We start from the raw sequence: 24,711 nt of genomic DNA on the forward strand, positions 1-24,711 counted from the left end.
TCCAAGGTCTCTTTGTTCAGCAACACTCCCTAGGACCTTACCATTAAGAGTATAAGTCCTGCTAAATTCATGAGAATCAAAACAGCTCAGATTAATTCTTCTTGTCAACGGTCAATGATACCTACTGGAAAATGTACATTTATAAATATATTAGCTAAGCTTCAGCTGTGGTGCTTGACATGGTTGAATAGCCTATCAATAATCATACATAATTAATGATCATTAGGCAAAGTTGAGCAAGGCAGACTGCAAGCTGAACTGTACCTCAACATATGTGAGCATCTTAAATAGAGAAAATTGGATTGGAAAATTGGTAAAGATTTGCTGATACTTTTTTATTTGACATTCACTATACTTCTACACACGTGTTGCTTTTAGCTAGATATAAAATGGTACCGTACCACTTCATCCAGTTCCAAACCAAACTCAAAACATAGTGCATCAAACTCTTCATCAGCTGTAAAAGAAAATTAAAAAATTAGGTGTTGTAAAACTCAATAATTTCAGAAAATTTCTGGAAGGATGACCATATAATTTTATGGAGTAAGTATTTGCCAAGTGCACCATACGTAACCTTAACACCTCACCTCCCCCCATACAGCATGTCTGGTGTAGCTTAGAACAGATTCTTTAGTTGTTGGATTGCTTACCTCTGTTTATTGTATGTTGTTCATACAGCTTGGCACCTGACATGTAATTTCACCAGGCTGACACCTGTTTTAGGTTTTTTTCATTGATTTGATGTGGGTTGTCACTGGCTGGTCAGCATTTATTTTCTGGTCCATAGTTGCCCTTGAGAAGGTGGTGATGAGCTGCCTTCTTGAACTGCTACAGTCCACCTGCTGTGCGTTAGCTCACAATGCCATTAGGGAGGGAATTCAAGGATTTTGAGCCAGCCACTGTGAAGTTGTATTTCCAACTCAGCATGGTGAGTGGCCTAGAGGGGATCTTGGAAGTGATGGTGTTCCTTTGTATCTACTGCACTTATCCTTCTAGGTGGAAGTGGTCCTGGGTTTGGATGGTGCTTTCTGAAGATCTTGTGGATTTCAGTGCATCTTGTGGATACTACTCACTGCTGCTACTGAGCATCAGTGGTGGAGAGAGTGGATATTTATGGATGTTGTGCCAATCAAGCAGGATGCCTTGGCTTGGATGGCATCAAGCTTCTTGAGTATTATTGGAGCTGCAATCATCCAGGCAAGTGGAGGGTATTTCATCACAATCCTGACTTGTGCCTTGTAGATGATGGCTTTAGGGAGTTAGGAGGTGGGTCACTTGCCACAGTATTCCTTGCCTCTAACCTGCTTTTGTAACCACTGTGTTTATGTGGTGAGTCCAGTTGAGTTTCTGGTCAATGGTAACTCCAAGGATGTTGACTGTGGGGGAGTTAATGCTGGTAATATCACTGAATGTCAAAGGGTAGTGGTTAAATTATCTCTTATTAGTGATCATAGCTTGACTGTTGCGTAGTGTGAATGTTACTTGCCACTTGTCAGCCCAAATCTAGATATTGAGATCTTGTTACATTTGAGCAAGGAATGCTTCAGTATTTGAGAGGTGTAAATGAATTTGCAACATTCAGCACCATCAATGAATATCTTCATTTTGACCTTGTGATGGAGAGAAGGTCATTGATGAAACAGCTGAGAATGGATGGGCCTGGGACACTACCCTGACGCTCTCTAGGTGCTGTTCTAAGATGCCTTCCTGCACTCTTCATTGAAACAGTTTTGATTCCTTGAGTTGTGGCAATGTTAGAGTCAGGAATATGCTGAGGTATTAGTTTACAGATTGTGTTTGAAAATAATTCTGCTGATGGCCCACAGTGCCACACATGGAAGCCCAGTTTTGAGTTACTAGATTTATCGTTTTGGGCACGATAGTCCCGCCATACATGGAGTATCCACAATATGATCAGACTTTATCTCCACAAGGACGATTAGGTGATCACTTCTATTAATGTAGAAATGAACAGATGCACCTGCTACAGGTACAATGGCAAGCACGAGGTCAAGTATGTTTTCCCCCTCATGACTTGCAGCATGCCCTATTAGCAGCTATGTGCTTTAGGACTTGACCAGCTTAGTTAGTAGTGGTACCGTTTATCAAGTCTTGATGATGAACAGTGAAGTCCCACATTTAAAGTACAATCTGTGCCCTTACTACTGTCAATGTATCTTCCATTTGGTGTTCAACATGAAGGATTCCTCAGCTGAAGAGTGACACAGCAAGGTTTCTTGCCTGTGTTTGACCTGATGTTGAGAGAGTCGCGTGTAGGCCAGACCAAATATAATTGGCAGATTTTTCTTCCCTAAAAAGATACTAGTAAATCAAATAGGTTTTTGCAACTATCAACAATGGCTTCATGATTGTCATTTAACGGGCTATTAGTTCCAGATTTATTCATTGAATTCAAAACTCATCTTCTACCTCAGTAGAATTTGCTTTCCATCCCCCAATTCCCAGCTTAGGTCTCTGGCTTACCAGTCTTGTAACAAACCAAATCTTCAAATGTTGGAAAGAAGAAACTGCCTATTTCAACAGACAGGACGCCCTCCGCAAAGGAAATCCTAGAAATTGAAGAGACCTACAGACCTCAGACTATCAGGATAAGCAAGGGTCCTCCACCCAGCAAACAGTGAGTTTTCCAAGTTCGAAATGCATTCCAGGAAAATAGGAAAACCTCCAGATTGCCTGAATTTGTTCACAGAAATGGGGTAGTAGTGAATGCAATTATGTACACAAATACATAATAATCATAATGAGGAAAAGGATTGGGAGAGATGTGCTATTTGGGTGTGAAAAGGTTAATAATCAAGAATTCCATAAGCTCTGTCCACCAGGATGATATCAAATGGACTTGTGGCAGGACAGATTATGATCTTAAAGGAGATTCTCCTCAAAATCTCTGCAACAATGTTTATTATATAGTGTGATCTGTAACTAGTGACTCTCACATACAATAAACTACCTATATTGTTAATGACATGAGACATTTCTAGTTTGACCAGGAAGTGGTTTTCCTCTGCCACAGTAAACCAAGCAGGCCATGAGGTTTCCTACACTTAAGGAAGATGATGGCAACAATCATCATCACGAGCAGCAGTTCATCCAGTGTAATGAGCTGCACGTGCATACAGCACAGATTAGTATAATTCTGTACTTTACAAATGTTTTATGTGTCTCCAATATACCCCCCCCCCCCCGCTCCTGCAGATACTAGAGTCATATTGGGTACAACTCCATGGCATTGACAGCAGCATAATACTTTATTCAGAAATGTGAGCTCTTCATTGCAAGGTTGATAAATCCCCAGGACTTGATCAGGTGTACCCCAGAACCTTGTGGGAAGGTAGGGAAGTGATTTTTGGGCCCCTTGCTGAGATATTTGTATCATCAATAGCCACAGGTGAGGTGACAGAAGACTGCAGGTTGGCTAAGGTGGTGCGATTACTTAAGAAAGGTGGTAAGGAAAAGCCAGGGAACTATAGACCGATGAGCCTGACATCAATAGTGGGCAAGTTATTGCAGGGGATTCTGAGGGGTAGGATTTACATGCATTTGGAAAGGCAAGGACTGATTGGGATAGTCAACATGGCTTTGTGCATGGGAAATCATGTCTTACTAACTTGACTGAGTTTTTTGAAGAAGTGACAAAGAGGATTGATGAACATAGAATGGAGGACACTGTATGTGCACTTTAGTAATGTGTACAACAAGGTTCCAAATGGTAGTCTGGTTAATAAGGTTAGATGACATGGAATACTGGGAAAACTAGCCATTTGGATAAAAACATTAGATTAGATTAGATTCCCTACAATATGGAAACAGGCCCTTCGGCCCAATAAGTCCACACCGACCCTCCGAAGAGTCACCTACTCAGACCCATTTCCCTATGAATGATGTACATAACACTATCGGCAATTTAGCATGACTGATTGACCTGACCTGCACATCTTTGGACTGTGGGAGGAACCCGGAGCACCCGGAGGAAACCCACGCAGACACAGGGAGAATGTGCAAACTCCACACAGACAGTCACTCGAGCTTGAAGGTAGTTTGAAGGTAGGTGACAAAGGGTGGAGGGTTCCACAAGCAGTGTGCTACAAGGATTGGTGCTGGGTCCATTGCTTTTTGTCATTTATAGGAATGATTTATATGTGAATATAGGAGGTATGGTTAGTAATTTTGCAAATAACACCAACATTGGTGGTGTAGTGGACAGCGAAGAAGGTTACCTCAGAGTACAATGGGACCTTGATCAGATGTGCCAATGGGCTGAGGAATGACAAATGGAGTTCAACCTACATTTTGGAAAGGCAAGTCCCCTTCCCCCACCTCACCACAGTTCCAACCTTCCAGCTCAGCACTGTCCCCATGACTTGTCCTACCTGCCTATCTTCCTTTCTACCTATCCACTCCACCCTCCTCTCTGACCTATCACCTTCATCCCCACCCCATTCACCCATTGTACTCTTTGCTACCTTGCCCCACCCTCCTCCCTGACCTATCACCTCCATCCCCACCCCCATTCACCTATTGTACTGTATGCTACTTTCTCCCCACCCCCACCCCCCTCTCATTTATCTCTCCACCCTGCAGGCACCCTGCCTCTATTCCTGATGAAGGGCTTTTGCTCGAAATGTCGATTTTCCTGCTCCTCGGATGCTGCCTGAACTGCTGTGCTTTTCCAGCACTACTATAATCTAGCATCTTATATATTCAATGGTAGGGTCCTGGGGAATGTTGCCCAACAAAGAGACCTTGTAGTACAGGTCCATAATTCCTTGAAAGCAGAGTCGTAGGTAGAATGTATCAAAAGAAGGCGGCATTTGGTACATTCGCCCTTATTGGTCAGAGGATTGAGTACAGGAGTTGGGAGGTCATGTTGTGGCTGTACTGGACATTGGTTAGGTCACTTTTGGAATACTACTATAAAGGTTTATAGAATCATGAGGGGCACGGATAGGATAAATAGTCAGGGCAGGGGAGTCCAAAAATAGACAGCATACGGTTAAGGGAAGGATTTAAAAGGGATCTATGGGGCATCTTTTTCTCACAGAGGGTTGTGCATGCTTTCCTTTATTGGTCAGAGTACTGAATACAGGAGTTGGGAGGTCATGTTGCAGCTGTACGGGACATTGGTTAGGCCACTGTTGGAATATTGTGTGCAATTCTGGTTTCCTTCCTAACAGAAAGATGTTGTGAAACTTGAAAGGGTTCAGGAAAGATGTACAAGGATGTTGCCAGGGTTGGAGGATTTGAGCTATAGGGAGACGCTAAACAAGCTGGGGCTGTTTTCCCTGGAACGTCGGAGGCTGAGGGGTGACCTTATAGAGGTTTACAAAATTATGAGGAGCATGGATAGGGTAAATAGGCAAAGTCTTTTCCCTGGGGTCAGGGAGTCCAGAACTAGAGGGCATAGGTTTAGAGTGAGACGGGAAAGATATAAAAGAGACCTACGGGGCAACCTTTTCACTGAGAGGGTGGTACGTGTATGGAATGACCTTCCAGAGGAAGTGGTGGAGTATAATTGCAACATTTAAAAGGCATTTGGATGGGTATATGAATAGGAAGGGTTTGGAGGGATACGGGCCGGGTGCTGACAGGTGGGACTAGATTGGGTTGCGATATCTGGTCAGCATGGAAAAGTTGGATAGAAGGGTCTGTTTCCATGCTGTACATCTCTATGACTCGATGTATAGAATGCGCTGCCAGAGGAAGTGATGGAGGCTGGTACAACTGCAACATTTAAAAGGCATTTGGATGCATATATGAATAGGAAGGATTTAGAGGGTTATGGGCCAAATGCTGGCAAATGGGACTAGATTAATTTAGGATATCTGGTCCGTATGGACAAGTTGGACCAAAGGGCCTGTTTCCATGCTGTACATCTCTATGAGTCTGGGCAGTGTGCCTTGTTGTGCCAACTCAGCACAAAGGATTTTGCACCTGACACCAATTACATTTTTACCCAAAGTCAACACACTAACATTAGAAGGGCTTATGCCCGAAACGTTGATTCTCCTGTTCCTTGGATGCTGCCTGACCTGCTGCGCTTTTCCAGCAACACATTTTTAAGCTCTGATCTCCAGCATCTGCAGTCCTCGCTTTCTCCTACACTAACATTCCCAGCAAATGATAGCAGACAGCAATCAGGGGAGTGCTGGATTATTTTGCCATCCTTGCTGTTGCCCTGGCTGAAATCAGCAAAGTGTTGGAACTGATTTGGGGACTATGTAATACTTATGATGTAATTACCAGCTAGGCCACATTTTCTACTTTTGCAACTACAAGAGCTGACTGCATTATGAATGGCACAGTACGATTAAAATATTTCTTTCAGAAAGATCAGATTGCAAACAGCGGAATTTATATTGTATTAGCTATTTCAGCATAATTCCCAAAAGGTTGGAACATATTAAAAATGTACGTTACAGAGAAAATTGATTTTTAAAAAATCGTTTTTGTTTAGTGGCAACATCCCTTGAAAGATACATTGCATGAATTGGTTCTCCAACTAACGTGTCGCATTTTTTTCAAAAAAAAAACTTAGTGGCAAGCGTTTTTGTTTGGAAATTAAAAACAAGAATCTGCATTATTTAAAACCAGTACCATGCAATCAACCCCAAGCCCGCTGTTTCTTTAAAGTGCGCCTCTCCCTGATATTGACAGCTCCGCTCTCCCTCAAATCACCGCCCACACCGCCACAGGGCTCCGACTCTGCATGATGCAATCAATAGAAAGGAAGACTCCCCGGGACCGGGCAACAAAACAATGAATGAATCCGAACGTTCAGGTACTCCGTGTTCCAAGTCCCAGGTTCCATTCTCCAGGTCCCACGTTCCAGATTGAGCTCCCCCCACCCTTGCACTCCTCTCTCATTCCCAACCCCGTGTAACAATCTAGTTGCACTCTTCCCGGGCGTTATTCACCCACCACCCCGCCAGCTAAGACCACGAATGAATGGATTTAACGAACTCACTGTATACTTGACCCAAAGCTTCAAACAGCAAATCCCTCTTCACACTGACAGTAGGCATGGTGAAAACCGGCAGACACAACCAGGGCGAGCGTGCACGCAAGGGCCCGACCCGGCGGCTGTCTTCACCACTCCTGAGCGGGTGTTCATGTTTTCACTTTGCTGCAGCTTCAGCGAATCATCTTTTCAAACACGCAATATCTGCATTGTTTTACTCGCGGATACCCTCGGCCACCAATTGCAGCATCTGTCGTTGGCACTTTTCCTCGGGCGTATAATGCAGCTACCTACTGGGGTAAAACGACGTGTTCATTGTTGTCAGGACGTCAAAGGAGGGCAGTCCAAAAAAGGAAGTTGCAGAAAGTTATGTATCCGGAGAGTAAAAGTAAGCTATCAGTGCAGTTTTGCCCAGATACTAATTTTTTTGTATTTGGTTACAAAGTTGTAAAGAGGCGTATTTTTCTGCCAAGTTAAACGCAGGGTCCGTTGAGTTATTGTACCCCCGTGCATTAATTGCAGCTAAAGGTAGTCTTGTATAAGCAAGAAATGCTTTTGGTTTGTTTGTTAGATAGTGTCAAACTCCACTATTTGTTTGTTTCTTCTTATTCTATTCTACAGAACCGAACTGCTTTAGTAATAATGAATGTGTAGAAATATATTTTTATGAATAAAGTGTATTTTTGAAATAAAAAGGCGCATTTTCAATATTGATTTGTAGGGCAGAAATTTCACGCAGAATGCTTTTAGTAGGAAAGATAAAACTCATAAAACAAGTTGGACTTGATGGTACTGGAAATTAATCATGAATTTCAGCATTCCTTCCCATCGTCTTTCTGTGGGTGTTTGCACAACATGTCAGCCAAACCAGTGCGGCAGGGATCTACGACTGGGACCTGTGCGAACAGAAAGCAACTGTAATTCCCTCGCCAATCCAATGAAGAAATCATTGATCAGCATAGCCGAATCTGAACAGTGAATTAAATGTTTGGATTTTGTAAACTGCAGGTGTTATTCTTGTGTTACTCATTCCTGTCCTCAGGAATTTACCTACAAATGTTCAGTGGATTCTAGATTGTTTACATCCAGACTGTTTCTTAAATTCTGCACTGTTATGATTAGCTGGCTCCGGGCGGGGGGTACTATCCAACAATCCGAGAACTGTGCAATAGACCTCAGAACGTTCATTTACCTGATGACTTCGTTATTTTGCTGGAAAAGCGCAGCAGGTCAGGCAGCATCCAAGGAACAGGAGAATCAACATTTCGGGCATAAGCCTTTCATCAGAAATCACATTGATCTGCTCTGCTTTTCCAGCGCCACACTTTTTGACCACGATCTCCACCATCTGCAGACCTCACTTTCTCCCAATGTTGTAATTCTCCCATCCTCCACCACTTCCTCTGGCAGCTAATTCCATAAACGCACCACCCTCTGTGTGAAAATGTTGCTCCCTAGTTCCCTTTTAAACCTTTCCCCTCTCACTTTAATCCAAGCCCTACGGTTTTGGACTCCCAATCCCTGAGGAAATGACCTTGTCTATTTACCCTATTCATGCCCCTCATAGTTTTATAATCCCTGTATAAGGTCACTCCTCAGCCTCCGATGCTCCAGGGAAAATAGTCTCAGTCTATCCAGCCTTTCCCTTACCTCAAACCATGGTAACATTCTTCTAAATCTTTTCTGAACCCTTTCAAGTTTCACAACAGCCTCCCTCTAGGAGGAAGACCAGAATTGCATACAATATTCCAATAGCAGTCTAACCGATGTCTTGTACAGCTACAAAATGACCTCTCAACTCTTATTCTCAATGCACTGACCAATAAAGGCAAGCACAGCAAATGCCTTCTTGACTATCCTATCTACCTGTGACTCCACTTTCAAGGAACTATGAACCCGCACTCCAAAGTCTCTTTGTTCAGCAACACTCCCAGGACCACAGCATTAAGTGTCCAAGTCCTGCCCTGGTTTGCCTTTCCAAAATGCAGCACCTCCCATTTAGCTAAATTAAACTTCATCTGCCACTCCTCAACCCATTGGCTTAACTGATTGGGTTGGGATATCTGGTCGGCATGGTTGTGTTTGACAGAAGGGTCTGTTTCCATGCTGTACATCTCTATGACTCTATGACTTAGCCCATAGACCTCTAATCCTTTCCTATTCATTCGATAGCCTGCAATTAGTTATGTATTGTCCTCCTCGTTTCTCTTGTGTATACTCCTACTGCCCTGAATGTAGGTTTGCTTGCTGAGCTGGAAGGTTAATTTCCAGACATTTCATCACCCTGCTAGGCAACATCTTCAGTGGGCCTTCCAGGCTTAAGATTTTACCTAGTAGGGTGACGAAACATCTGGAAATTAACCTTCCAGCTCAGCGAGCAAACCTACATCCAGAACCTCAACATGAGCTACAAATCATCTCAAATCTCACTAACTCCTACTGCCTTTACATTCCTCTCAGGATTCACTCAAACCCAGCTATCTGTATCTGCCATATTCCTCCTTCATTTACTTGACCAGAGCCTCAATTTCTGTAGTCATGCAGAAACATACTGTCTCTGTGTTCTTGTCTCATTTTTACAGGCCTATGGTGACAATGAAAATGAAGTCAGAGAAACAATCAGTATCAGTAAAAAGGTAGTGTTGAGAAAGCTAACGGGATGGAAATGGGTACTGCAGACGCTGGAAATTAGAGTTAAGGCCTCTACACTGGGGAGACCGGACAGCTTCTCGCAGAGCACTTCAGAGAGCATCTCTGGGACACCCACACCAAACAACCCCACTGCCCCATGCCGAACATTTCAACTCCCCCTCCCACTCTGCTGAGGACACGCAGGTCCTGGGCATCTTCCATGGCCACTCGCTCACCACCCAATGCCTGGAGGAAAAATGCCTCATCTTCCACCTCAGGACTCCTAAACCCCATGGCATCAATGTGGACTTCACCAGTTTCCTCATTTCTCCTCACCCCAGTTCCAACCTTCCAATTCAGCACCATCCTCATGACCTGGCCCGCCTGTCAGTCTTCATTCCCACCTATCTGCTCCATCCTCCTCTCCAAAATATCACCTTTACCCCCACCTCCATCCACCTACTGCACCCTCAGCTACCTTCTCCCAGTCCCACCCTCCTCCCATTTATCTGTCAACTCCCGAGGCTTCCAGCCTCATTCCTGATGAAGGGCTTTTGCCTGAAACGTCGATTTTTTTCTGCTCCTTGGTTGCTGCCTGACCTGCTGTGCTTTTCCAGCACCACTCTAATCTTGACTGGGAAAGCTAACAGCCTAAAGGTATATGGGTCTCTTGGCCCTGATGGAATGCATTCTCGGGATCTAAAAGAGATGGTGGAGAGGAAATAGCAAATGCACTTGTGATAATTCATTAAAATTTGCTGGACTCTGGGACAATTCCGACAGATTGGAAAGCTGCAAATGTGATGCCACTATTGAAAAAAAAAGGACTTTTTAGCTTAACTTTTGTAGTGGGGAAAATGCTTGCTTCTCTCAAGGAAGAAATAGTGAGATATCTGGGTAGAAATGTTCCCATCAAGCAGACACAGCATGGATTCATGAAAGGCAGGTCATGTTTAACTAATTTACTGGAATTATTTGAGGACATTACGAGCGCATTGAACAAGGGGGAAATGGTGGCTGTGGTGTATCTGGATTTCCAGACAGCATTTGAAAAGTTGCTATGCAAAAGGCTGCTGTATAAGATAAAGATGCACAGTGTTAGGATAATAGCATGGATAGAGGATTGGTTAACTAACAAAGAGTAAAGAGTGGGGATAAATGGGTGTTTGGATTAGTGTTGGGACTACAATTGTTTGCAATTTACGTAGATGATTTGAAGTTGGGGACTAAGTGTAGTGTGTCAGAGTTCGCAGATGGCGCTGACATAATTGGTAGAACAATGTGTGCAGAGGCCACTAAATCTGCAGAAGGATACAGATAGGTTAAATGGGTGAGCAAGTGTCTGGCAGATGGAGTAGTGTTGGTAAATGTGAGGTCATCCATTTTGGTAGGAAAAACAGCAAACTGGACTATTATTTAAATGGTTAAAAGTTGTCGCACGATGCTGTGCAGAGGCAGGTGGGTGTCCTTGTACATGAATCACAGGAAGTTGATTTGCAGGTGCAGCAGGTAATGAAGGCAGTGAAGGGAATATTCTCCTTCATTGCTAGAGAAATGGAGTTTAAAAGCAGGGATATTATGCTGCAGCTGTATAGGGTGGCTGGTGAGGCCACACCTGGAGTACTGTGTACAGTTTTGGTCTCCTTACCTCAAGGATATACTAGCACTGGAGGGGATGCAGAGGAGGTTCACCAGTTTGAGTTTGTGGTTAAGAGTGTTGGCTTATCAGAAGAGATTGAGTGGACTGGGACTATCCTCATTGCAATTTGGAAGAATGAGATGTTGCATAGGAAAATGTAAAATTACGAAGGGAGTAGATAAGATACAAGCAGGGAGGTTATTTCCACTGACTGGTGAACTGGACAGCATAACCTCAAAATAAGGTGGAGCAGATTTAGAACTGAGTTAAGGAGGAACTTCTTCAGCTAAAGGAATCCCTGCTGAGTGAAGCCGTTGAGGCTGCCATCTTGAATGATTCTAAGGCAAAGGTAGATTTGTGAACAGTAAAGGAATTAAGGGTTATGGTGAACAGTCAGGAAAATGAATTGACTGGCAGAACAGGCCAGATGGCATGCTTCTCCTCCTGTTTCGCTGGACTGTTCATCCAGAGACCCAGATAACGTTCTGGGGGCCTGGGTTTGAATCCCACCACGGCAGATGGTGGAATTTGAATTCATTAAATATCTGGAATTCAGAACCTGCTGATGATCATGAATCAATTGTTTGGGATTGGAAAAACTCATCTGGCCCACTAATGTCCTTTAGGGATTGAATCTGCCATCCTTACCTGGTCTGGCCTACATGTGACTCCAATCCCATAACAATGTGGTTGACTCTTTACTGCCCTTTGGGTAATTAGGGATGGGCAATAAATGCTGGCCTAGCCAGTGACACCCTCATCTCACAATACAAAGGCCAGCTTTCAATTCCAAATTTTTATTGAATTCAAATTTTACCAACTGCCCTGGTTGCATTCAAACTCCGGAACCTAGAACATTAATTAGCCTGGAGTTCTGGATTGTTTGTCCAGTGACATTGACTAAGCCACAACCTCTCCTAATGTAAAACAAAGAATGCAGATTTTGGAAATCTGAAACAAACAAAACAGAAATTGTGAAAGAAACTCAGCAGATCTGGCCATATTTGTGGAGAGAAAACAGAGCTAATATTTTGAGTCCAGTGACCAAGTCAATGTTCAGTGTCAAAATAGGTCAGAAGATTTACTGGACTCACAGGATTGAAGAATTATCCCAGCAAAACAAGACATTTAAAAAATTACATTTTAGACTCTTGTATAAAAAGCAAAATAAAGATTGTAGCACACACATAACATTAAGGTAGAAGTGGAAATATGAACAAAACTTCAAAATATAATGCATATTTTTATTTATTCATCAGTAAAACAAACTTTTTCTTTAATTTAAGAAATTGTCCGGTGAATTTTTTTTTTCAGATCTGTACACAGTCAAGTAAGGTGGGAGAATGGGGTTGAGAAACTTATCAGCCATGACTGAATGGTGGTGCAGACTCAAAGGACTGAATGGCCTAATTTCTGCTCCTATGTCTTATGATCTTATGTTCTTACACATTGAATTGGTAATATATGCCTTTTGATTCAAAAACCTCTGTTTTAACCAACCGTAGAGTGGGAAAGAAAGGAATCAATTCTTTTTCCGTATCTGGTCATGACAGCATGATGAGTACAAAATTCACAAACCAACATTTTTCATTCGGAGTTTCAGAGTGTATTGAAATTCTATGAGATGATCCAACATTAGTTTGTAACTATATATAGATGCTTATTGATCAAATGCATGACAGCATGTTGCATGTTCAAGTCCTAATCCAGAGACATAAACCCATAATCGAAACTGAATTTCTGAACACTAATGCTACACTATTGGTCATGCTGTCTTTATGCCAAGATGTTAAAACAATCTATTTTCACAATGTAAAAATCACACAACACCAGGTTATAGTCCAACAGGTTTAATTGGAAGCACACTAGCTTTCGGAGCGACGCTCCTTCATCAGGTGGTTGTGGAGGACACAATTGTAAGGCACAGAATTTATAGCAAAGGTTTACAGTGTGATGTAACTGAAATTATACATTGAAAAATACCTTGATTGTTTGTTAAGTCTCTCATCTATTCGAATAACCATGTTAGTTTCACTTCTTTCATATGTAAATCACAAAACTCTTTTAAAAAGTTACATTCTCAGGTAGAGCAGCTAGAGGGGAGGATTTAAACTAGTAAGGTGGGGGGAGGGGGGGGGAGGGCACAGGGAGATAGTGAGGAAAGATTTCAATCTGAGACTGGTACAGTTGAGAACAGAAGCGCATCAGTCAGGGCAGGCAGAGACAAAGCAGAGAACAAGGTAGGACTGATAAATTAAACTGCATTTATTTCAATGCAAGGGGCCTAACAGGGAAGACAGATGAACTCAGGGCATGGTTAGGAACACTTAATTCTGCAGGAAGGATAGAAAGGGAAGCAAGAGAGGAGGTGATTGGCGTTTTTGATGAGGGATAGCAATTACAGCTGTGCTGTGGGAGGATATTCCCGGAAATACATCCAGGGAAGTTATTTGGGTGGATCTGAGAAATAAAAAAGAGATGATCACCTTATTGGAATTGTATTTCAGACCCCATAATAGTCAGAGGTAAATTGAGAAACAAGTTTGTAAGGAGATCTCAGTTACTTGTAAGAATATTAGGGTGGTTACGGTAGGGGATTTTAACTTTCCTAACTTAGTCAGGGAATGCCATAGTGTTAAGGGTTTAGGTGGAGAGGAATTTGTTAAGTGCGTACAGAAAATTTTGCTGATTCAGTATATGAATGTACCTGCTAGAGAAGGTGCAAAACTTGACCTACTCTTGGGAAATAAGGCAGGGCAGGTGACTGAGGTGTCAGTGGGGGAGTACTTTGAGGCCAGCGACCATAATTCTGTTAGATTTTAAATAGTGATGGAAAAGATTAGACCAGATCTAAAAGTTGAAGTTCTAAATTGGAGAAAGGCCAATTTTGACGGTATTAGGCAAGACCTTTCGAAAGCTGATGTTCGCAGGTAAAGGGACGGCTGGAAAATGAGATAACAAGAGTCCAGAGAAACTATATTCCTGTGAGGGTGAAAGGAAAGGCTGGTAGGTGTAGGGAATGCTGGATGACTAAAGAAATTGAGGGTTTGGTTAAGAAAAAGAAGGAAGCATATGTCAGGTATAGACAAGATAGATCAAGTGAATCCTTATAAGAGTATAAAGACAGTAGGAGTATACTTAAGAGGGAAATCAGGAGGGCAAAAAGGGGACATGAGACATCTTTGGCAAATAGAGTTAAGCAGAATCCAAAGGGTTTTTACAAATACATTAGGACAAAAGGGTAACTAGGGAGAGAATAGAGCTTCTCAAAGATCAGCAAGACGGCCCTTGTGCAGAGCCGCAGAAAATGGGGGAGGTACTAAATGAGTAATTTGCGTCAGTATTTACCGTGGAAAAGGACATGGAAGAAGTGGAATTAGGGAAATAGATGATGACATCTTGAAAAATGTCCATACTACAGAGGAGGAAGTGCTGGATGTCTTGAAATGCATAAAAGTGGATAAATACCCAGGACCTGATGAGGTGTACCCTAGAACTCTGTGGGAAGCTAGGGAAGTGATTGCCGGACCTCTTACTGAGATATTTATATCATCAATAGTCACAGGTGAGGTGCTGGAAGACTGAAGGTTAGCTAACGTGGTGTCACTGTTTAAGAAAGGTAATAAGGACAAGCCAAGGAACTATAGACCAGTGAGCCTGACGTCGGTGGTGGACAAGTTGTTGGAGGGAATCCTGAGGGACAGGATGTACCTGTATTTGGAAAGACAAGGACTGATTAGGGATAGTCAACATGGCTTTGTGTGTGGGAAATCATGTCTCACAAACTTGGTTGAGTGTTTTGTAGAAGTAGCAAAGAGGATTGATGAGAACAGAGGAGTAGATGTGATCTATATGGACTTCAGTAAGGCATTCGACAAGGTTCCCCATGGGAGACTGATTAGCAAGGTTAGGTTTCACAGAATACAGAAAGAACTAGCCATTTGGATACAGAACTCTCTCAAAGGTAGAAGACAGAGGGTGGTGGTGGAGGGTTGTTTTTCAGACGGGAAGCCTGTGACCAGTAGAGTGCCACAAGGATCAGTGCTGGGATCACTGCTTTTTCTCATTCATATAAATGATTTGGATGTGAGCATAAGAGGTATAGTTCGTAAGTTTGCAGATGACACCAAAATTGAAGGTGTAGTGAAGAGCAAAGTAGGTTACCTCAGATTGCAACGGGTCTTGATCAGTTGAGCCAGTGGGCTGAGAAGTGACAGAGGAAGTTTAATTTAGATAAATGCGAGGTGCTGCATTTTGGGAAAGCAAATCTTATACACATACTGGTATTGCTGAACAAGGAAACCTTGGAGTGCAGGTTCATAGCTCCTTGAAAGTGGAGTCGCAGGTAGATAGGATAGTGAAGAAAGCATTTGGTATGCTTTCCTTTATCAGTCAGAGTATTGAGTACAGGGGTTGAGAGGTCATGTTGCGGCTGTACAGGGCATTAGTTAGGCCGCTGTTGGAATATTGCATGTAATTCTTGTCTCCTTCCTATCGGAAAGATTTTGTGAAACTTGAAAGGGTTCAGAAAAGATTGACAAGGATGTTGCCAGGGTTGGAGGATTTGAGCTATAAGAGAGGCTGAATAGGCTGGGGCAGTTTTCCCTGGAGCATTGGAGGCTGAGGGGTGACCTTATAAAGATTTATAAAATCATGAGGAGCGTGGAGAGGATGAATAGACAAAGTCTTTCCCTGGGATGGGGGAGTCCAGAACTAAAGGGCATAGGTTTAGGGCGAGAGAGTAAAGATATAAAAGAGACCAAAGGGGCAACTTTTTCATGCAGAGGATAGTACGTGTATGGAATGAGCTGCCAGAGGAAGTGGTGGAGGCTCATACAATTGCAGCATTTAAAAGGCATTTGGATGGGTATATGAATAGGAAGGGTTTGGAGGGATATGGGCTGGGTGCTGGCAGGTGGGACTAGATTGAGTTGGGATATCTGGTCGGCATGGACGGGTTGGACCGAAGCGTCTGTTTCTGTGTTGTGCATCTCTATGACTCTATGACCCAGGTTCGATTTCTGCTTGGGTGACTATCTGGGTGGAGTTTGCATGTTCTCTGCGTGGGTTTCCTCCCACAATCCAAAGATGTACAGGCCATGTGAATTGGCCATGCTAAATTCCCCATAGTGTTAGGTTCATTAGTTAGGGGTAAATATGGAGTAGGGGAATGGGTCTGGGTGGGTCACTGTTCGGTGGATCAGTGTGGACCCATTGGGCCAAATGTCCTGTTTCCATACTGTTGGGAATCTAACCTAATCCTATCACCATAATTCCATGTTTACCAGGGCAAATTGGCCTAGCCTATACATCCCTAGATACTATAGGGTGTTTTGGCATGACCAATCCACTAAAAACATAATTAATCTGTCCAGTGTGTTATAAGATCTTGAAGTAATATTCCAGAATGAAATCCCAATTACCATGGAACACAGACAGTAACATTTTGTTTCCTTACTTATCATTAACTGTCCAGACCTTTCTTTTAAAAAAATCATTCCTTTAGAAAAGATTAAGATCCAATAAATGCAAAAATATTGATATGGATGCACTACACATTTTAATACGAACTAACGTAATTGGTTTTATTCTATAATGCATACATCCCAATTTAGCATTAATGTAATGGCAAATTCAGTCATAGAGTCACAGAAATGTACAGCACGGAAACAGACCCTTCGGTCCAACCTGTCCATGCCGACCAGGTATCCCAAGCTAATCGAGTCCCACTTGCCAGCACCTGGCCCATATCCCTCCAAACCCTTTCTATTCATCTCCCCATCCAGATGCCTTTTAAATATTGCAATTGTACTAGCCTCTAACACTTCCTCTGGCAACACATTCCACACACGTACCACCCTCTGCGTGAAAAAGTTGCCCCTCAAGTCTCTTTTATATCTTTCCCCTCTCACCCTAAACCTATCCCCTCTAGTTTTGGACTCCACCCCAGGGACATACCTTGTCTATTTACCTTGTCTATGCCCCTCATGATTTTATAAACCTCTATAAGGTCACCCTCAGTCTCCAACTCTCCAGGGAAAACAGCCCCAGCCTATTCAACCTTTCCAGAAAGCTCAAATCCTCCAATCCGAGCAACATCTTTATAAATCTTTTCTGAACCTTTCAAGTTTCACAACATCCTTCCTATAGGAAGGAGATCGGAACTGCACACAATATTCCAAAAGTGGCCTAACTGATGTCCTGTGCAGCCGCAACAGGACCTCCCAACTCCTGTACTCAATACTCTGACCAATAAGGAAAGAATACCAAATGCCTTCTTCACTATCCTGTCTCCCTGTGACTCTACTTTCAAGGAGCTATTAAACTGCACTGCAAGGTCTCTTTGTTCAGCAACTCTCCATAGGACCTTACCATTAAGTGTATAAGTCCTGCTAAGATTTGCTTTCCCAAAATGCAGCACCTCACATTTATCTAAATTAAACTCCTCAGCCCATTGGCCCATCTGGTCAAGATCCCATTGTAACCTGAGGTAACCTTCTTCGCTGTCCATTACACCTCCAATTTTGCTCTCATCTGAAAATTTACTAACCATACCTCTTATGCTCACAGCCAAATCATTTATATAAATGACAATGGTTAAGTCTTTGGAATTCCTTGCCACAGAAAGCAGTGGTGGCAAAGTCCTTGTTTACATTTAAGGTTGAGTTAGATAGATTTTTCATCAGTAAGGGAATCAAGGGTTATAGGAAAATGCAGGAAAGTGGATGCAAGAAATTTAAGGGCCTACAGTTCATATTTCCTTTGGCTTTATTTTAAGCAGAGTTCTGACATCCTTGCTGAGTATCAATTAGGAATAATTCAACAGCTGAGAACTGAACTGAAACCATAGGTGGTTAAGATGAACCCAATATTTGAGCAATTATGCACATTCACTACGGCTCCTTCCCTTAAAAAAATACTTTCAAAGCATGGTGGCAGGTGGTCAACACTACAATAATCCAATTCAAACCCTTTGCAATAAAAACACAAGTCCATCGTTCTGTTTGTTCTAATTCACTTATCTTTTGCTTGTGGAGTAATCTTTTAGTACTGATACAATTCAATGCAGGAAATGGCAGTTCATGTGAAATAAAATGTCAAAACACCTATGTTCCTCAACAACCTACCCCAGTTGAGCATCTTCTGCATTAATAAAAAATTGTTTGTATTTCACCTAGTATAAAATTAAATTAAAGAAACAAGGTAGTGAAACAAAGATCATCTGATGCATGCATGTCTATTCCAGTTTTCACTACAAAGAGTCAAGACAAGATGTTGTAAATCTCTTGTATAATTCAAGCAATAGTTAGCACATTGACCAAAAAGGAAAGTCTCATTTCAGTTCAAACACAGCTAAGCCTCATTAATTATAAAAACATTAGCAAATACTATTGTAACATGTAGAGATTCAGAAAGAAAATCACTCCTACAGAAAATTGTTAATCCTAATGGTCAGAGGGAAATAAATATCATAAAGATGAACATAAATTGAAAAGTAAGCAAGTCCTTCAACATATTGTCTAGCTATCACCATTGTTAACAGCTAACGCAAGAATGCAACTTTAAAAAAAAGATTTTGTGATTTACACATGAAGGAAGTGAAACTATCACTGTGTTCGAACAGATGAAAGGCTTAACAGACAATCAATTTTTCAATGTATAATTTCAGTTACATCTCACTGTAAATTTTTGCTATAAATTCTGTGTTACGATCGAGCCCTCCACTATCACCTGATGAAGGAGCGTCACTCCGAAAGCTAGTGTGCTTTCAATTAAACCTGTTGGACTATAATCTGGTGTTGTGTGATTTTTAACTACGTTAAATTACATTAGCATTGCTGAAAAAGTTCATTTGTATTAAGCTTATCAAGATAATTTTCAAATACCGCTATAAAGCATAAACGTTTAAAATATATTATACTACAAGAAACTGCTATTTGGCTAGTAAGTGAACTACAAGTCATAAAGAAATTACACAAGTAAAAAGATCGGAGGCTGAGGGGTGACCTGATAGAAGTATATAAAATTATAAGGCACACAAAGGGTGGATAGTCTTTTTCACAGGGTAAAAATGTAAAATACTAGAGGGCATAGGTTTAAGGTGAGGGGGGGAGCCTTAATGGAGATGTGCAAGGCAGTTTTTTTTAAAAACAGGTGGCTGACACATGCTGGCAGAAGAAGTTTTCCTGCTCTCTCTACAAGAATCTCAGGGAGACCCTCTCCCACTGACTCCATGCTACTTTCTCCCCACCCCCACCCTCCTCTAGCTTATCTCTCCACGCATCAGGCTCTCTGCCTTTATTCCTGATGAAGGGCTTTTGCCCGAAACGTCGATTTTGCTACTCCTCGGATGATGCCTGAACTGCTGTGCTCTTCCAGCGCCACTAATCCAAAATCTGGTTTCCAGCATCTGCAGTCATTGTTTTTACCTACATGCTGGCAGAGGAGGTTGTTGAAGCAGATATAATAGCAATGCTTAAGAGGCAGGGAAATGGAATCTCCAATGGTCACACTAAATTCCCAAAGCTTGGATTACATTTGCTTAAAATGAATAAATGCATGGTTGGTGTTTAAATATAATAAAGTCTTGCTATCTTTGACGTTCGCAAAGTCATTAATCCACACAAATGTTCTATCCACTACATCTATATAGAATTATGCTATTTCTGCACTTGATAACCAGCTAGTTCTGTACATTTAAATAAATCCAAAATATCACAAATGCTTGAAATCTGATCTAGAAACAGCCAATGCTGGAGAAACAAAATGAGAAATTGCTGGAAAAGCTCAGCAGGTCTGGCAGAATCTTTGAAGAGAAATCAGTTAACATTTCGGGTCTGGTAATCTTTCCTGAGAACTGATGGTAGCTAGGAAAATGTCAGTTTTTTATGTAGAAGATAGAATGGGGGAGGAGGTAAAGAGTAAACGAGAGAGAAGAACAGTTAGAAAGACAACAGAGTGAATAATGATCTGGATAGGAGTGTGAGTAGCTGTTAATGGAGACTGTTAGTGGCTAACAATCAGTTGTATGTAATAGCAGGGTAAACAAGCAGGAGGCTGGAAGCACACAGCAAGCCAGGCAGCAGAAGGAAGTGGAGAAGTCAACATTTTGGATGTAATTCTTCTTCAGGACTGGGGGCGAGTGTCAGAGGAGTTGCAGATAAAGGGGATGGGGGACAGAGTGGTGTGGTGGGGATAGGTTAACACAGGTAGAGGGTCTGGCCTGTTTGGTTAATGAGAGGAATGAATCCAATTGGTTGCTAGGGGATGGGTTGATGAGAGGGATGGAAGGAAGGGGAGGAGTTGGGAAGGGAATTGGCTGATGGGCATGGAGGTTATTTGAAATTGGAGTACTCAATGTTGAGTCCTCTGGGTTGTAGGCTGCCCACGTGGAAGATGAGGTGTTGTTCCTCCAATTTGCGGTTTGATTCATCGTGGCAATGGAAGAGGCCAAGAATGGTCATATCGGAAAGGGAGTGAAAAGGGGACTTAAAATGGGTGGTGACTGGGAGGTCAGGTCAGCCCCTGTGGGCCCAGCTGAAAGGCTCAGTGAAACATTCCCTTAGTTTACATTTGGTCTTCCTGATGTAGAGAAGACCACATCGGGAGCACCGGTTACAGAAAACTAGGTTGGTTGGAACCTCTGTCTCACCTGGAAGGACTGTTTGGGGCCTTAGATGGAGGTGAGGGGAGTGATGTGCCAGCAGGTTTTGCATCTTTTCCGGTTGCAGGGAAGGTACCTGGGGGTTCAGGGGGGTTGGTGGGGAGAATGGCACAAACCAAGGATTGGTGGAGAGAACGGTCTTCGGGAAGGCTAGGTGATAACAAGACCTGAAATGGGGAGGATGTGGGCTAGGACACAGGAGAGTTCAAGCCCGAAAGATATTAAACTTGATATTGAATCCAGAGAATGAGGTGTTGTTCTTCCAGCTTATGGTGAGCTTAGCTTGAGTAATGCAGCAAGCATGAGGCAGAGATGTTGGCCAGGGAACAGAGTAGCATGTTAAAGTGACAGGCAACTGGAAGCTCGGGGTAATTTTTGCGAGTGGAACATAAGTGTTCTGTGAAGTAGTCACTCAGTCTATGCTTCATTTCCCCAATGTAGAGGAAACCACATTGTGAGCAGCAAATGCATTAGACTAGATTGTGTGAAGTGCAGGTAAAGTGCTGCATCTCCTGGAAAGTATGTTTGGGCTCTTGGATGCTGAGGAGGGAGGAGGTAAATGGGCAGGTATTATAAATTTGGCAATTGCAGGGGAAGGTGCCTTGGCAGTGTGGGGGTTTGTTGAGAGTGAAGGAAGAGTGGACCAGCATGTCCCAGAGGGAATGGTTCCTGAGGAAGGAGGACAAGGGAGGAGAGGGCAATATGCATATAGTGGAATTATCTCGCTGGAGGTGGCAGAAATGGTGGCTAATGATCTTCTGGATGTGGATGCTGGTGGGACAGTAGGTAAGGTCAAAGGGGACCCTATCATTATTCATGATGTGTAGGTTATGTGCATTAGTCAGGGGAAATGTAAAGTAATTGGGTAGGTGAATGGGTCTGGGTGGGATACTCTTTGGAGAGTCTGAGTGGACCTGTTGGGCCAAATTACCTGTTTCCACACTGTATGGATTCTAAATCTAAATTCTAAAATTTAAACCTTCAGTTTTTCACTGTATACTGAGGTCACTGTCTTTGGCCCTCATTATATACAGTGTCCCCCAGCCATCAATTCCATTTCCCTGGCCACTGGCTGATACTGAAGCAGGGTGCTATGAAACTGACCCTCTGTAAGTTTCAGACAAGACATATTTTCCAACAGCAATCTCTTTAATATCAGCCTTGCCTATGCCCATTTGCTACTGCAATCATGTTCATTTATATTTGCTACTTCCAAATTATGTTTGGAATATCCTAAATATGCCCAATCTGTTGACTTTTAATCACAACCCTGTCATCTCGGTCCTTTCAAATATATGATGAGAACCAATAAAAAATGATGTTAATACTTGGAGCTCGAAAACCACAAAGGTTTGCGTATGAACTTCTTTTTATCTTCAAACTTTCCTGCACACCTGATCCATCTATCCCACAAAGATGCTAACAGACCACATATTCTGAAGAAGGGTCAGTGCATCGAAACATTAACTCTGCTTTCTCACCACATATAATGCCAGACCTGCTGGGTTTCTCCAGAGATTTCTGTTTTTGTTTCACACGTAAATCGATTTATGTTGCCAAATATTTGAATGGATGATTCTGAAGTAGGTTACAGCTGTGCCATATTCCACAGTGGACAAACAGGAGGCTGGAAGAACACAACAAGCCAGGCAGCACAAGAGGTGGAGACGTCAATGTTTCAGGTATACAGGATACAGGATGTACATGTATTTGGAAAGGCAAGGACTGATTAGGGATAGTCAACATGGCTCATAAATTTGATTGGGTTTTTTGAAGAAGTAACAAAGAAGATTGATGAGGGCAGAACGATAAATGTGATCTATATGGACTTCAGTAAGGCGTTCAACAAGGTTCCCCATGGGAAACGGATTAGCAAGGTTAGATCTCATGGAATACAGAGATAACTAGCCATTTGGATACAGAACTGGCTCAAAGACAGAGGATGGCGGTAGAGGGATGTTTTTTCAGACTGGAGGCCTATGACCAGTGGAGTGCCACAAGGATCGGTTCTGGGTCCTCTACTTTTTGTCATTTACATAAATGATTTGGGTGCGAGCATAAGAGGTACAGTTAGTGTGTTTGCAGATGACACCAAAATTGGAGGTGTAGTGGACAGCAAAGAGGGATACCTCAGATTACAATATGATCTTGACCAGGTGGGCCAATGGGCTGAGAAGTGGCAGATGGAGTTTAATTCAGATAAATGCAAGGTGCTGCATTTTGGGAAAGCAAATCTTAGCAGGACTTATACACTTAACGGTAAGGTACTAGGGAGTGTTGCTGAACAAAGAGACCTTGGAGTGCAGGTTCATAGTTCCTTGAAAGTGGAGTTGCAGGTAGATAGGATAGTGAAGAAGGCGTTTGGTATGCTTTCTTTTATTGGTCAGAGTATTGAGTACAGGAGTTGGGAGGTCATGTTGCAGCTGTACAGGACATTGGTTAGGCCACTGTTGGAATATTGCGTGCAATTCTGGTCTCCTTCCTATCGGAAAGATGTTGTGAAACTTGAAAGGCACACAGTGGGTGGTACGTGTATGGAATGAGCTGCAGGAGGAAGTGATGGAAGCTGGTACAATTGCAACATTTAAGAGGCATTTGGATGGGTATATGAATAGGAAGGGTTGGAGGGATATGGGCTGGTTGCTGGCAGGTGGGACTAGATTGGGTTGGGATATCTGGTCGGCATGGACAGGTTGGACCAAAGGGTATGTTCCCATGCTGTACATCTCTATTACTCTATGACTCTATTACCAATAATCCTCAGTATTCTGTATTCCGGTAGCAAAAGGAGAAAACATTGGTAATACTCAGCAGCTCTGTCAATGTGTGGGGAGAAGTGAATGTTTCAGGTGTACAAAGTTAAAAATCACCCAACACCAGGTTATTGTCCAATAGGTTTATTTGGAAGCACTAGCTTTCGAAGTGCTGTTTCTTCATCAGGTGGATGTGAAACAGAACAGTCAGTCACCAAAATTTATAGCAGAAGATTACAATTATACAATGATAAATTGAACAAACCTAGATTGTTAAGTCTTTCATATTTCAAAGTGGATTTGCTGCTTTTGGATCTTTAATATGTAAATCCCAAAACTTCTTTTAAGTCACATTCTCAAGATAATTTAAGGTTTTATAACAAAAGGTGACATCTCAGCTCAGACAATGCCTGAAAGGTGTGACTCAGACCAATCTTGAGTCAGACTGGTTCTATTTCCAAAGTGGAATTAACAAATATTATATGGATTCACTTCTTACATTGACTGCTTGTAGGTTTTGCATTTTTTGAGCAAATACAAATTCACCCCTGCGGGAGAGAGAGAGAGACAGAGTGAGTGCATGAGTTTGTGAGTGCACGTGAGAGAGGGTGTGGTTGCATGTGTGCCAGCTTGGTAAAGTGTGTGTGTGAGTGTGATGGGGCATAAGCCTGTGTGAGGGTGTGTGCATGGGTGTGAGTGTGGGAGATGTATGTGTGTTTGTATGAGAGAGGTCTGTGTGAGTGTGATTATGGAAGCATGTGTGTGTGAGAGATGGCATACTGCAGTGGGGTCATCTGTAGTGTGATATGAACCCAAGGTCCCGGTTGAGGCCATCCTCATGGGTACCGAACTTGGCTATCAGCCTCTGCTCAGTGACTTTGCATTGTTACCTGTCCCAAAATCCACCTTGGAGGATGGTCACCCGAAGGTCCGAGGCTGACTGTCCCTGACCGCTGAAGTGCTCCCCGATTGGGAGAGAACACCTTGCCGACAATCACTAGGCAGTCAGGGACAGTCAGCCTCAGACCTTCAGGTGACCATTCGC

At 42.6% G+C, this 24,711-nt stretch overlaps 2 protein-coding genes across 2 annotated transcripts in view; one reads left to right on the forward strand and one right to left on the reverse strand.

Annotated features, from left to right (window-relative positions):
• farsb (phenylalanyl-tRNA synthetase subunit beta) overlaps positions 1–7,064 on the reverse strand; it is a 64,209-nt gene extending 57,145 nt beyond the window's left edge. Inside the window, exons 1-2 of the mRNA XM_043702054.1 lie at positions 6,986–7,064; positions 402–457 (exon numbers count right to left, since the gene is read on the reverse strand). Of these exons, the coding sequence (XP_043557989.1) occupies positions 402–457; positions 6,986–7,043 (114 nt within the window). The 5' untranslated portion in view covers positions 7,044–7,064. The remainder of the gene's footprint in view (positions 1–401; positions 458–6,985) is intronic.
• Positions 7,065–7,286: 222 nt separating this feature from the next.
• The window catches only part of LOC122555851 (2-acylglycerol O-acyltransferase 1-like), a 40,274-nt gene continuing 22,849 nt past the window's right edge, over positions 7,287–24,711 (forward strand). The window contains exon 1 of the mRNA XM_043702057.1: positions 7,287–7,367. Within this exon, the coding sequence (XP_043557992.1) occupies positions 7,349–7,367 (19 nt within the window). The 5' untranslated portion in view covers positions 7,287–7,348. The remainder of the gene's footprint in view (positions 7,368–24,711) is intronic.

This window comes from Chiloscyllium plagiosum, chromosome 13, assembly GCF_004010195.1.
Source record: "Chiloscyllium plagiosum isolate BGI_BamShark_2017 chromosome 13, ASM401019v2, whole genome shotgun sequence".
Lineage (NCBI taxonomy): Eukaryota > Metazoa > Chordata > Chondrichthyes > Orectolobiformes > Hemiscylliidae > Chiloscyllium > Chiloscyllium plagiosum.